We start from the raw sequence: 14,664 nt of genomic DNA on the forward strand, positions 1-14,664 counted from the left end.
CCGGAGACAGCAGGAATTACCAATAGACTAACACAATTATTATAATTAGGACAATAGATCATTCTATTATAACTAGAATATTTTGACATAATTAGCAATAGAATTATCAAATGAATTAGCTTGATATGCTGACCCTCACCTTGCTCATAAGAGTCAAAATGACTTGGATGATTATCTAGACCTGCAAACAGACAGATTCCGGTAGACAGCTACACACTATCTCTCTTTAAACCATATAACGTCAAGCTCAAATATGTCCTTCCTGACAAGGTTCGTCCTTGAATTTTTTAGACTGTCTCTATGTCTATGTGTTTATGTTGAGCTCATCTTGACAGTGAATAAGGAAAGCCAGGTTAGGAATGGAGAAAGGATAGAGGTGCAGAGCAAAAGAGAGTTCATGCTTTCAAGGCACCTATACATATTTTACACTCGTCTGCGGCCTTGTTGCTAAACAGTAAGACAGACAGAATCTTAATGCAGGGGCATGATGGCTGTCAACTCGATGGACATGCCATGTTTGTAAGTGAGCTTTAACGCTCAGTTTTTAAGTTACTGAATTCTATTACATATATTGAAGTGACTTTGGAAGCCGAAGTGATGGACGGAAAATGAATCACTTATGTGGCGCCCAGCGAGCTAATTCCACGGTGTCCACTTGATCCATGGCTACAGTGATTCGGTGAGCTGGTTGTTGGTTAGATCTCTAAGAGAGCTATTAAATCTGAGGTAGGATGAAAAAATGATTTGCAAGGGCTTAACCTTTGCTCTTTGGAAAAATGGGGTCACAGGGAGAGGAGGTAAGAAGGTACATCAAATAGAGAGATGATTCTTCAGAAGTCGAGGTCCCCTGGGATGCTGCATTAGATGTACACACAGAGGGCTTCCTTTCCCCGAACTAAAGTAAGAAAAGGAACTAAGCCATAGTGCAAGCATAAAAAAAAAAAAGAAAGAAGGAAAGAAAGGAAGGAAGAAAGAAAGAAAGAAAGAAAGAAAGAAAGAAAGAAAAGAAAACTTATTTATTTGAAGCGCACCGTGTGATTTTCTCCCTACACCACTTCTGTTTTAATCAGGCTAGTACTACTTAGGTCTGTTTACCCGAGTCTATACCTACTACAGCAAAACTACATATCTGGGGACATGAATGGGGAGTAGGAAAAGGTACCCTCAAGTTTAACTTCTGCCCCAAGCAGCTTACATGTGGGCTCATCAGAAGCAACTGGGCTTAGCTTGTGGGAAGAGTCTGGGGTTCCTTTCCCTACCCACTCTCGCCACGCGCACACCCCTTTATTCTTTATTCACAGTAGCGGGTCTGCCTGGTCCTTCTAGCGACTTCTGGCAGAGGCTTTAGATGTGCTGGCGACAGCAGCAAGACCAGACAGGGTTAACTGCCTGTCTTTCCCAGCGTCTATTTTGTAGGCTCTGTCCTTTAAGGCTTCTTCAGTCTCTCTCCTTCTCTTTGCATCCTGGCTTTCTGGATGGTGGCCATCTTGCTGACCAACCACAAACTCTTCAGGCTGTCACAAGTTCATAACGAGGTTGCCACAGTATGATCCAGAGGAGACACAGCCCACACTGCTTTACTGCTTGATGTTCTTTTTTTTTTCTTTTTTTTTTTTTTTTTTTGGGTTTTTGAGACAGGGTTTCTCTGTGGCTTTGGAGCCTGTCCTGGAACTAGCTCTGTAGACCAGGCTGGTCTCGAACTCACAGAGATCCGCCTGCCTCTGCCTCCCGAGTGCTGGGATTAAAGGCGTTTAATGATGTTCTTGTCTGAATTTCTTGGAGTGAAAATTATTTCCACAAGGTGTCTGTCCTCATTGGGGTGCAAGGACAAGTCATTCTTTTTGGGCATGTTTTCAATGCATCGTTTTTGCAATGTCTTCACATGGAATCTCTTCAAAAGTGTAACCAGGACGACTTTCATCATCACCATGGAGATGTACTTCCCAGCACAGCTGCGGGGCCCGAAGCCAAAGGGCTGAAAATACCTGAAGGGAACCTATGAAAATGAGCAGATGGTTAGGCAGGGTCACGCAACCGTCTTTCTTTGATTTGCTCTGAAAACACTTGTCAGTCAGAAGGCCTGGCTGGCCTCTCAGCCCTACTGCTTCCTCCCTGAGACACACAGCTGGGGCTCAAGAAGCAACCCTCTTCATCCACTGTGCTCCTCTTGCGACCCAGATCAGATCGTCCTGGCCTCAGATGGTCCCTGGTTTTGCTTTACATGTCAATAAGCTGGGGGAAGGCAGGGCAAATCACCATATGGGCGACATTAGCTATTCAGAAGCTCTGCAGGACAATTTTGGCTTTCCTAGTGCTTTGCAAGTTACTAAGACAAAGTTTGTTTTTGTGTGACATCATCTAATGGATAAATGATTATAAAAGACATGGATTGCCTTAGTGTCAAGCTTCTTGTGAGAGAGAGAGGAGGCATCTCTGTGGCCTGGGATGACTCCAGACTTCTGGTGCTCTCACCTCTACCTCAGAGTGCTATGATTACAGGAGTTTGCCACTACACCGGGTCTCCTAACAACTTTTCGTTACCGTGAAAATTAATGTGAATCATGTCTGTCTGTCTTGTCCAGTCTGGATTTACATGACTTCAACTTACTAGAATTAAAAAAATAAATAAAATCTGTTGGCCAGTTGACAAGGCATTATCTGGGTTGCCTGTCCAGAAACATTAACTAGAGTGCTGGATCAACACTGAGTCCCTGTGCTACATGCAAGCAGGAAAAAAAGGAGACACAGAGAGCTATTTGGAAAATTCTGCCTTAAAAATATTGTTTTCATGTAATGGAAGCAAAAATCTCTCTTATTTATACCAGCCATATTATGAAGGTAACTGATTTTTTTTTTTAACCATTGAGTATATTTGTAGTGAGATCCACTGTTTGAGGCCATTTGATAGGATAAAGGCAGTGATAAAACTAAATCTTATTTGATTTCTGTGTAAAGCAGAAATGTATTTCCTTTGCTTGGCTGGTGGTAAGTTGAATCTAGATGATGAGAAAGTGATGCATTTATTTTTTTTCCTTTTTACTGTATTATAGAAGAAGTGATAAATTTGGAGCTGGAGAGATGACTCAGTGATTTAAGAGTACTGGCTGCTTTTCCAGAGGACCTGGGTTCTGTACTCAGTATCCACATGGTGGTTTACAACCATCCATAACTCCAATTCCAATGCTGTCTTCTGAGCTGTGTACCAGGCACGTGCTTGGTGTACTTACATACCTGCAGGCAAAACACTCATGCACAAAAGACAGCTTTTAAAAATTAAATGGTAAACTTGAATGGAAGAGATCAGTTGCCTTAAATAAATCTTTGCCAAATTAAGGATTTTTCTTGGTTTGCTTTCCTAAGTGGCAACTTTGCGGACATTTTATACACAGAGAGAGCCGATAGCTTTGGTTTGGGATGAATGTGTTAGCCATGTTCTAAGTTACAGGACACAGGTACTCCCATGAAATAGTAGAAAGGCAGGTGAAGAGAGCTAAGTCTGCCTGGAGCAGATCTGACTGCACCACCAGAAACAACATGCTCTGGTGTAAGGAGGAGCTCTTACGTTCTTCTCAAAGTTTTCAAGGGTAAATTCATTGGGCTTGGGGAAATACTCGAGTCTGTGCATTCTTCCGATATTCAGAATGATGTTGGTTCCCTTCTTGACTGGGTAGCCATCAATCACATCATCGGCCAGGGCTCTACGCATGACCAAGTCCACGACGGGCTGGTACCTCAGGCTTTCATTAATGAAGTTTCCCACCACTTTTAAATTTTGTATATCATCAATCCTTATGTCTCTGTCACCTGCAGAATAGATAAAAAAGGACAAAGAAAGCGACGTTAGCTTTATATATGATAAGCACTAAAGCTCTTTTTTCCCCCCAAAGAGCAATTTGTTCTTGTTTAAAAAAAAAATGCTTGTAATTCTAATGCATACCACCCACTGGAAACAAATGTGCTCTGTTTGGTCTGCACAGGGCTTTGTAAAAGTTCAGATGTTTCATAACAACAACAAAAGTTTTCCTGAAAATTTGCTCCTGCTGGACCCACCTTCCCAACTAAAGATGGGGCAGAGGCAGCCACCCCTTCAGAGGGGACATGTTCTAAGTTACAGGTACACAGGTACTCTGCAGTTCCATGTTGGCCACACCCACTCCGCATCTCACAGTCCTCCTATCTGTGGGATACATCTTTGGGTTTTCCATCTGCTCCACATTCTAGGGAACATTTACCTTGTCCCTTAATGTGTAAGCCGACTAGTATAATAACCATCCCAAACAAGGGGCTGTAGGGTCCTGTAGAGTCAGGGAGCTCGTGGACAGGGTTCATTTTACAACGTTCACGCCTTCGTCACTCGGGCAGCTACTTTCCCACACATGTCCCTGACAGGCCCACCACATCCAACCACAAACAAATTGGTCCTGGAAAACGGCTACTACTCTCCATCATCAGTGCCCCACCTAACTCTGGGTGTGATCGAGGGGTAACAGACGCTCCCATTGTCTCAGCCTGGCCTGGCATTGGTCAAAGAGGCTTAGATTTGTCCCCGATATGGCAGGATCTACAAGCACCCTCAAATGAGCCACCACTTTTACAGAATTAAAGCATCCCGGAGTTTCCGGTGTACTAAGATGTCCCTGTTTCTTATAAAACCAAGGCATGTGGGAAGATCTAGTTCAGTGAGAAAAGTCTAGGAAGAGAGCCTGCATCTTCAGTACTGTGCTCTGTAACTAAGGACCCTACTGGGGTGGAGAGGCAGAGAGAAGAAGACAGAGGTCTTTGTATCTGCTAGGATGTGGTCCACGACTGTGTGGACCACAAGAGGGAGCATCAATGCTGTAATGTGCTCAGCTGCTTTCCCATCTTTGAGAATCTGATGGAGAGTCAGGGAGACACTACAAGGCACAAACAGGTCTCACGCTCAAGGAACTTGTGTTAGAGGTCTGACCAAAGCACACACTCAAAACCGTTTCCCCTGCTACACCCTCCCACAGTGCCCTCTCTCTTCATTCCAGCACAACTAAGTTCCCTTTCTCCCAGCACTTTACCAGCCAACCCAGAGAATGGAGTGCCCTTGCCCTCTGCACAGACCCCGAAAGCCTGGCGGGAAACACTGAGAAAACATTCTGGAACTTGGGGCAGTGTTACCTTGTCTCCTTGTTCTCCTCCCCCTCACCGAGTACCTACAGAGCTTACATTGAAACAAATGCAGCTTTTCCTTAGTGGCAACTGCTTCAAACAGCCGTAAAATCACTTGTTAAAGGAGGTGCCTTTCCACAACCAATACTGTCACTAACACTGTGCAAAGTCCAGAAAGTCCATCCTGTGCTATGTCTTCTACCATTGCTTAGTAACGTGTCCCTAAACAGATGCCCCAGGTGGGGGCAGCCCCTAATAAGCTATTTGTTTTTTCCCAGGAAACAGTTCTGGTTTTGTGCTTCTAAAGCCGAGTGGGGACAGGATGATGGCTGACCTAGAGCCATGAAAATAGGCGTAGAAGAACCCAATGTGGCCTTGGGGACTCCCGCAGAGGAGGCAGAAAGAATGGGAGAAAGGGGGCCAACATCACTGGGTTGCAGCGGAGAAGGAAGCCCATCTCTTCGACTCTGCTACCCTCCCCTCTTCCTCCTGTGGCCAAGTAAAATCCACACACACTTCTGTAAACAACCGATAGCCATTTTCCTAGGTGAGCTCACTAAAGAAGATTTATGCAACCCACAAGGCAGGCAGAGCATATACTCAAGTTCTCCATCTATGGATTTAACTAACAGCATCAAATAGATTTTATTGTATTTGTACTGGACATTCACAGCCTTTATTTTGCAGTTAACTCTCCAGATAATGCAATATAGTAACTATTTATAATAAAGCATTGCATTGCCGGAGGCATTACAAACAGTGGAGAAGGGACTTAGTCTGTGGACGGTTGTAATTAGGTTACCTGCAAGAACTATAGTATGACTTTCTAAGATGGGCAAACTTGACCATATATGTGTCTGTGCACACATGGAATAAGGTCTCAAGCTGGGGAGATGACTCAACAGGTAAATGTATGTCACCAAGACCGAAAACATGAACTCGGGCCCCAGAACTCATTTGGGAGGGGAGAACGGACTCCCCACAAACTATCCTTTGACTTTCACATTCATAGTGTGATATGTGCACACACACGAAACACACACACACACACACACACACTAAAAATCCCATTGAAGAACATACAGAAAATACGTAGTGGTGGGGATGAGAATGAGGCCCTAAGACAGTGAAATGAATTAGGATATTTACTTTCTGCTTTACGCATTGCTCTGGTGTTTGAATTTTTCAATAAGCACATATTATTTTTATGTTTTATACAGCATATAAATAGGAGGGACTATCATTTTAACCTACTCAACATAACCAAGATGTGGAAGGATTACTTACTTTATTTTTCCTTAAGGTTTTACGTTTGCTATCAGAATCTTTATTATTATTATTTTTATTGAGTTATGTATTTTTCTCTGCTCTCCTCCCTGTCTCTCCCGACCTCTTCAACCCTCTCCCATGATCCCCATGCTCCTAATTTACTCAGGAGATCTTGTCTTTTTCTACTTCCCATGCAGATTAGATCCATGTATGTCTCTCTTAGGGTCCTCATTGTTGTCTAAGTTCTCCGGGATTGTGAATTGTAGGCTGGTTTTTCTTTGTTTTATGTCTAAAAGCCACTAATGAGTGAGTACATGTGATAATTGTCTTTCCGTGTCTGGGTTACCTCACCCAATATGATGTTTTCTAGATCCATCCCTTTGCCCGCAAATTTCAAGATGTCATTATTTTTTCCTGCTGTGTAGTACTCCATTGTGAAAATGTACCACATTTTTCTTATCTATTCTTTGGTTAGGGGGCATTTAAGTTGCTTTCAGGTTCTGGCTATGACAACAATGCTTCTACAAACATAGTTGAATGCATTGGCACTGAAGACCACTTCCTAAATATAACCCCAGTAGCACAGACACTGAGAGAAACAACTAATAAATGGGACCTCCTGAAACTGAGAAGCTTCTGTAAAGTAAGGGACATGGTCAACAAGACAAAATGGCAGCCTATAGAATGGGAGAAGATCTTCACCAACCCCCATCAAACAGAGCTCTGATCTCCAAAATATTCAAAGAACTCAAGAAATTGGTCATCAAAAGAACAAATAACCCATTAAAAAATGGAGTGCAGACCTAAAGAGAAAACTCTCAACAGAGAAATCTAAAATTGCTGAAAGACACTTAAGGAAATGCTCAACCTCCTTAGTCATCAGAGAAATTCGAATCAAAACAATTCTGAAATTTCATCTTACACCTGTAAGAATGGCCAAGCTCAAAAACACTGATGACAACTTATGCTGGAGAGGATTGGGGTAAAGGGAACAGTCCTGCATTGCTGGTGGGAGTGCAAACTGGTACATCCCCTTTGGATGACAGTATGGCAGTTTATCAGAAAATTAGGAAACAACCTACCTCAAGACCCAGCAATACCACTTTGGGGCATATACCCAAAGGATGCTCCATCATACCACAAGGACATGTGCTCTCGGATTCTTACGCCATGAGAAGCTGCCCACACTCAGAAGGGAATTTTTAAAGTGCTATTATTTATTTGATCACTGCTTACCAATAACAGTGTGGATTTCCTTCAGTATTGCAATTTCAACATCAGGGTACTCTGCAATGAGAAGTAGCATGAAGTACAGAGTGACGGACATGGTGTCAGGTGCCGCGATCAGCATCTCCAGTATGCACTGGTTCACATTCTCCTTCGTCAGGTCTCCACGCCTCTGGGAAGTTGAAAAGAGGAGACAATGCTGAAGACGGGATCGAAGTTCCACAAAACGAGGGAGGTGACACTCAAGCTTCAGTAATCTCAATAAAATGAAATTACAGATCTCTGTACCAACATTTTACATAAACATTCTCCTTAAGGACAAACAAATAGCTAGTTACCCATGTACCTCTGCCCCTCCATATACTCTAGTTAAATAATACAATGTCATAACTTTTAGCTCAATGTTACAACGCATTAGGCATTATAAACAAACCCCTATGGGAGGACATTAAGTGTATGCAAGTACTGTGGCATTGTGGGGGTAAGACTTGAACAGCCCTCTATTTTGGTATCTGGGAAGGGTTCTGGAATAAAAATTCCAGATATTGAGGGATGCCTTTATTTAGTGTCTTAGGTCTCCTCGCTTTCTGGGGGTTTCATATATTATATTACAATATAGAAGAGTTTGAATGATAAATGTCATGAAATGGCTAGTGTTTAGGCTATTTTGGTGAACTACCATTAAGACTGCCTGCTAGAGAAATTTACAAAAAAAAAATGCCACAGTTCTAAGGAGGATTCTTTAAATAATGGTATACCATCATAATATATATTGGGCGGGGAATTGTGATTCATTCAGGTCAATACCTCAGCAAAAATCAAGTCAGTTGCAAAATCTATGCAGTCTTCCAGCTTCTGTGCTGTGGAAACCTTCTGTCTTTTCTCTTCCACCAAAACAGCTATCTCGTCTTTCAAGTCCTTGCTGGGGGGGAAAAATGTCAAAATGTTCTCAGTTTAGACATCCGCAAAACAGATTCTGATTCGCTTAAAGCCACTGGCACTTGTGAGCAAATGATTTTATATCTTATTTTTTAACAAATATATGTGAATTACACGAAACATTCATCTTACAGTACCAGGGTTAACTGACATTTCTAAACATTGATAGCAATCTTGAAGCTGTGACTCTAACTCTATGTTTCCATTTTCTTAGATATGCAGAAAGTCCTGACAAATATCAATATTACAGTAACCCCGGCTTTTCTGTCAACTCAAAATTCCAGAGAGCCTCAGGCCACACATTGGGCCCCTTGCTGAGCAGCTCCTTGGCTTTCTCTAGCCTTTGGTCTGTCCCAATGCAGCTAGCGTGTTTTGAATGCCTCACAAGGAACTTCACCAATACATCCCTCTGCACTCTGCGGAGCATCGAGCGTACCAGAGTGGCCAACAGCAGCAAAGACGCAATCAAGCACGCAGTGCGACTGCGCTTGTAAGCACTCCCAGCTTGCGCTACTTACATGGATCTTTCATACTTTTTGTAGAGCCAAGAAATCTTAAAGAAGATGTTGGGTTTGATGAGGAGAGCCTGCCATGCATTAAAATAACCTTGGATTTTTTTCACAATGGCACTTTCTGTGAAACAAAAACAAGAACAAATTTACCGAGGAAAATAAAAGCTGATGAGCAATACTTTAGGCCTATTCTTTGACCAGTCTTTTATCTCGGGTGGATAATCTAGCTACATAAAACTATGAGGCAAAGTTATTATTAATTTATCTACTTGCCATCTGAACTGCCTGAGTTAACCACAGAGTTGCCAGTTTGAGACCACAGCCTCGACTCTCATATCCACTTATGGTCGGGCTTTCCCACTTACTCGGACTTTCCTGGACTGAGGGGCAATTACAGTTACTGCAAACCTGCTCCTGGCACCTGAAAGGGTGTTGTCTGGACAAGTAAGGAATACTTAGAAACACCTTCTCAACCAAGAGCAGTGTGCAAGGCTGCACTTTGCTGCAATGCGCTATCCCCACATGCCCTGTTTAAAAGAGGGCAGAATGCATGACAATTCAAACTCCAGTACCATCCAGGGGAATCCCCAGGAAGAGTATGTTCGAGGTGTCCAGCATGATGTGTCGCATGAGGGTCAGCACATCCACGTGGCCGGAGTTGTTGGTGACGTCGTCCAGCCTGTCCAGATGCTGTTTGATGGACTCTGCACACACTTCCACCATCCGAACGAGGCCGGGGCCTGTCAGAGCTGAAGCACAGAGGTTTGGCCGTCATTATCACAGGGACACACACCAGCAGGCTGTTCTTGCCTTTTTATGTCAGGAGCAATTGTCTGCAACTTTACACTCAATGATAGGGTGGGGATTTCTGTAATCTTCTCCATACCTTCTTGTGTTACCCTGGTTTTCTGTAAGAAGCGCCTACCTTTTTGACTAAAAATGAGCTAATATTACTTTTAAATAATGATTCAAATAGTTAATCGCTTGTGAGATATGGACGAAATAGCCATTTTTCTGGGTACAATAGCCAACAGTGCTTTTTACACTTACTGTACACATCACCCTCTAGATGATGGTTTGGATTAGGTAAGGGTCACATTTCTCTTACATTTAGCTTGTGGAAGGATAATAGTGCAGAACCAGGGAACCTGGTCCTTAACTGGTTCACCTAAGGCGCCTCCTAGTGAACGCAGCTGTGCAATGCCCGTCACAGAAACAATGGACGCATACCCTTCTCTAACTCCTAGCCCCTCTTCGGTTTGCTTCCAGGTTCATTTTACACAGCAATGGCAGGCAGAGCAATTCCTCGTTTGCTTTGCAGGCTTCAGTGACTGGGCAACTCCTAAAATAGGGTGACAACTATTTACAAGCATTGTGCTTCAGTCAGTACTGCGTGAGGGCCCTCAACACAGATTTGCCAAGTAAATGAATGAGTGTATGGATGGACAAATGGGTGGATGAATGAATGAATGAATGAATGAATACAGATAGAGTGACTTGGCTCTACCCTCCCCTTGCTCTGCTGCTGACCATCCTACCATGCTGACCCCAGTAGAGCCTATCATGGTAGAGTTTCTTTAAGTTTCCTTCAGGAATATTCTCTATTTTTTTATGTCTTTTTGTTATTCAGACTTGCTGAAAAAGGTTTTCAAATGGCATGGAAATTTTGGGTGGACCTTAAAGGCAATCATTCTCTCAGATAAGAACATTCTGTCATAAAGGAGAAAAATATATCAGAAGAAAGGAAACTGCCAGCATGGTGGCTCACACCTATAATCCCAGCTCTCCGGGACCTGTGGTAGAAGGGTTCTTCGAAGTTCAAGACCTGCTTGGGCCCCATAGTGAGTTTCAGGCCAGAAGAGGCTACAGAGTAAATCTTATCAAGAAAGAATGAGGGAGACAGTGTGTGTTGGGAGTGAGGGATGGGGAGAAGAAAGGGAAGGTAGGGAAAAGGGAGCAATGGAGAACTGAGGAGACCGGCCTAAGGACACTAAAGATTCCCAAAGTTGTCCAAGAGGACAGAAGAAGGAGCTTCCCTCCGAGTGGTAGGAAAGCCCTCCCTGTGTGTTCTCTGTTCCCTGGGTAATGCGCACATTCAAGACAGGGCAAATCATCCCTTAACGACTCAGCCCTTTGTATGGAAGGGGCGGATCCACATGTCACTCATGGCTTCCTTCCATGTGCGTGCAGGATTTGCCTCTATGACCAAGAACTTGAAGCCGTGTTTCACAGACCAGCAGAATGAAATATGATTGGTTATGGCCATTGGTGTATGTAGATATGATTTAATGTTTAAATGTACTTAAAAAGTACTCTTATCTTTTAAAAGAAAAGGTACTCTTACCTTGGTCAAAAAAAGGATTCAACAAGTAACCAAATTCACAACAAATAGCTCCTTCTGGCAGTTTCAGCATACAACTTCCCCACACTCCTACTGACCTCTCTCCCTTCTCCCAGGACAAACCTTTCCACAGCTGTGCTCACCTGCTTCTCTCCCCCCCCCCATAGCTTAATGCTTCATAATGTTACTGCAAAAGGTGTCCCGATTTTTATTCTTTCTCAGGAAAACCAAAGGACTCCAACTCCCAAAGGAGAGTCATCAAGACACCTAGGACTCTCATTAATTATAAAAATGTCAGGCACTTCAGTGTGCTTTTCAGTAAGCAATTAGCTTCCTATTTTTGGAATTTAATTGGGGTCTAATTTTATAACATTTTATTAGAAAGTCTGATCTTACATATACAGGGCAATCTAAAATATTTACAAAGACGTGCGGACAAATCCCCAAGTCCTGTTAGAATGTTCCTCTCTTAACAGTCCTTGTCCCACGACCTCTCCTCCATCTGCCCCTGGCCACTGCAATAGCCCCCCCCATTTCATTGTTCTGAGCTGTGCTTTGTTCTCGTTAAACTCTCGTACGCTACTGAAGGAATTTTTCTAAAACACACTCAGCTGTTCACATCATTTTCCCAAAATATTTAGTGAATCACTGTAACTCTTGAGATTTGCTCAAGTCCTCGACTTCATAAGAAGGGTCTTAAACGATTTAGACCTGCTTTTCCTGGGCCTTCTGTTCATCCACGGAGGGTTCCTGGACATGACATGATGAGCTATCTTTCTCTGCTGTCAAATACACCATTCTTTGTTCCTACGGTGTCTTCCTTTGGTACACTTTGTTAGTTAGAGTTCACTTCATTCATTCAAAGTTCATAATAAACACCCACTGCCCTGGACTGTCTTTCCTGGCCCCTTTGTGGCTTTGGGTGACCTCTGTGTCTAGTCTCTGCAGTCTGGTGCAACCTCTCCTAGAAAATACTTGGTGATATACAGGCCCACCTTACCCAGCCTTCCGGGCGGTCCTCAAGGGCAGAATCAAGTCTTGCTTATCATTGTTTTATTGGTATCTAAGATCTGAGTCAAACAACAAAGTAAGATACAATGTATGTTCCTACAGAGTCAGACATGTTTTGTTTGTTCTTTACAACAGCTCAAGGCCCAGTTCTAGCACTCATTAACTTCCGCGGATAAAGAAATAAAGAACACAGACAGTAGACGATTTGGCGGAAGTCCTCGTATGAATAGCAGGTGGTAGTTTTGGGACATGAGCCCATTATAACCCTGAGACGTGCACTTTTCCACTAATCCAGAGTCACTCTTGTAAGGCACAGGGAGAGTGATCTGTTCCAACATGATTACACACACTCAAAACCTCTCCAAAGTTGTCTACAGTTCTCATCCCAAAAAGATTTATGTGTGTCCTCAAGAAGAGGAGATTGTGGTGTCGCTGTGATAAACCCAAATGAATCCCAAGATTCATTAGTGACGAAACTTTCCCATCTGAGGTCATAAGAGAAGGTGGGGCCGAGAAGAGCAGCACAAGGGACTGAGCCTGTCCCACCAGAAAAGGAATGAAGGTGCGGCTCCAGAAGCTGAAAGAAGTAAGATCAAGGATGCCTCCCATCCACGGGCTTGCCATCCCTGCTGAGACCCACGACAGACTTCTGACATGCAGAATTTTACCACAAGCATGCCGTTCACCCCAAGCTGTCTAGTATGTTACAGTAGCCAGAGGAAGTGAGCATGTTGTGTCTATAGCAGTGTGGTTGGGTCTTAGAGACCTAGAACCTTCATGAGAAGAAGAATTTTGATGGTACATGGTCATACCGAAAATTCATGCAGCTCTGGGTGCCATCTCTGACAAGCTTGCCGAGGCAAGACCACTCTTCCTGATGCTTGACTTAGTGTTAAAAATTGGCCTTGTGTGGTCCTCAACCACTTTGTTTTCAGAAGGATATAGTAAGGGGTAAGGGCCAGGCTTGGGATTGAGTCTCTGTTCACCTCTGCCTTGCTCTGCTGGTGTGAATCTCAAACTTCATTTCTTCAACCGTAAGACTTAGAGGCTGCATGAGTCAACACACAGAGTCTTTCCCTGAGTTAAGATTCTCATTTATTGGTCTCTCTTAAAGCCTCTGGCCTGACAGACAAAGGGTCTGCCAATGCATTATTTAGTCATGTTTAGATGAAACGTTGAGCTAAAACACTAAATTCTTAGTTGAAATGACCCTTCAGTTTGTTGTGGCCACAATCATAGACTCTGGGGTTGTATTCTTGGGGCTAGCATTTACTAATGTTGGAATCTTGGGCAAGTAACTTAACCTGTTTGAAACTTAAAAGTTTTCTCGCCTATAAAATGCAGGTAAACTATGACATTTCACCACATAACGTTGCTGTAGAATTACAATGTCAAGTGTCTAGGACGGTGTTTGATGCATAAGTATTATTTCAAAATTATGTGGCAGCAAAGTTAAAATGATAATTTTTTTTAAAAAAAAGTAGTCCATTCATAGACCTCAGAAAAGAACGCAGCGTATTGCCGTTTACCTTTCATAAAGAAAGGGCGAACTGTTTTCCACAGGTCTGGGTTGTTGTTGAAGATGATGCCGTTCTCGTGCATTCCAATGCACTGCAGCCCACGCTTGCTGCCAAACCTGGAGATGTAGTTACTGTGCTTCATAACGTGGAATATGACTGAGGACCTGAAAAGGAAGGTAGCCTTGGTGTTAATCCGACACGGGAAGGGCGTTTCTGGAGGTTCACTCTGACTGGGGGGGGGGGGAGGCTTTCTCAACAGAAGCACGTTGGTCCAAGTGCAAAGTTTGATTTCTAGTACTCATGTTGAAAAAGTGTTTCGGGCAGCATGAGAGCATCCTTGGTCAACTGAATCACTTCTACTTTCTGATCCCTGAAGGATCACTGTGGAGAGATGGGGAAGCCCTGAGTAAGTGAGTGTGTGCTGTTGACCAGGGCACGGCCGTGGCCATGGTCAGAAGGAAATGGCACGGCCTTCCTTTCTGGTCCAAGTGAGGATGTTGACAGTGTGTGCAGAAAACCTCCATCATCATGTTCTCAGCCTGAAGCCTCCTTCCCTCCGGGGGCTGCTCCTACTGGGGGCAGCTAAACCTGCCTCCTTGCTCAGCTGTGCACCATAAGCCCCACCTCACCCCAGGCCTTGCTCAGCTGTGTGCCATAAGCCCCACCTCACCCCAGGCCTTGCTCAGCTGTGTGCCATAAGCCCCAC

The 14,664-nt window shown here is 43.6% G+C and overlaps 1 protein-coding gene across 1 annotated transcript in view; it reads right to left on the bottom strand.

The window, feature by feature from the left end:
* Positions 1 to 1,719: 1,719 nt before the first annotated feature.
* The window catches only part of LOC101983205 (aromatase), a 54,082-nt gene continuing 41,137 nt past the window's right edge, over positions 1,720 to 14,664 (bottom strand). The window contains exons 4-10 of the mRNA XM_005347365.3: positions 13,968 to 14,122; positions 9,659 to 9,835; positions 9,093 to 9,207; positions 8,443 to 8,557; positions 7,645 to 7,807; positions 3,563 to 3,804; positions 1,720 to 1,996 (exon numbers count right to left, since the gene is read on the bottom strand). Coding sequence (XP_005347422.1) covers positions 1,742 to 1,996; positions 3,563 to 3,804; positions 7,645 to 7,807; positions 8,443 to 8,557; positions 9,093 to 9,207; positions 9,659 to 9,835; positions 13,968 to 14,122 — 1,222 coding nt within the window. The 3' untranslated portion in view covers positions 1,720 to 1,741. The remainder of the gene's footprint in view (positions 1,997 to 3,562; positions 3,805 to 7,644; positions 7,808 to 8,442; positions 8,558 to 9,092; positions 9,208 to 9,658; positions 9,836 to 13,967; positions 14,123 to 14,664) is intronic.

This window comes from Microtus ochrogaster, chromosome 5 (genome assembly GCF_000317375.1).
Source record: "Microtus ochrogaster isolate Prairie Vole_2 chromosome 5, MicOch1.0, whole genome shotgun sequence".
NCBI classification, from domain to species: domain Eukaryota; kingdom Metazoa; phylum Chordata; class Mammalia; order Rodentia; family Cricetidae; genus Microtus; species Microtus ochrogaster.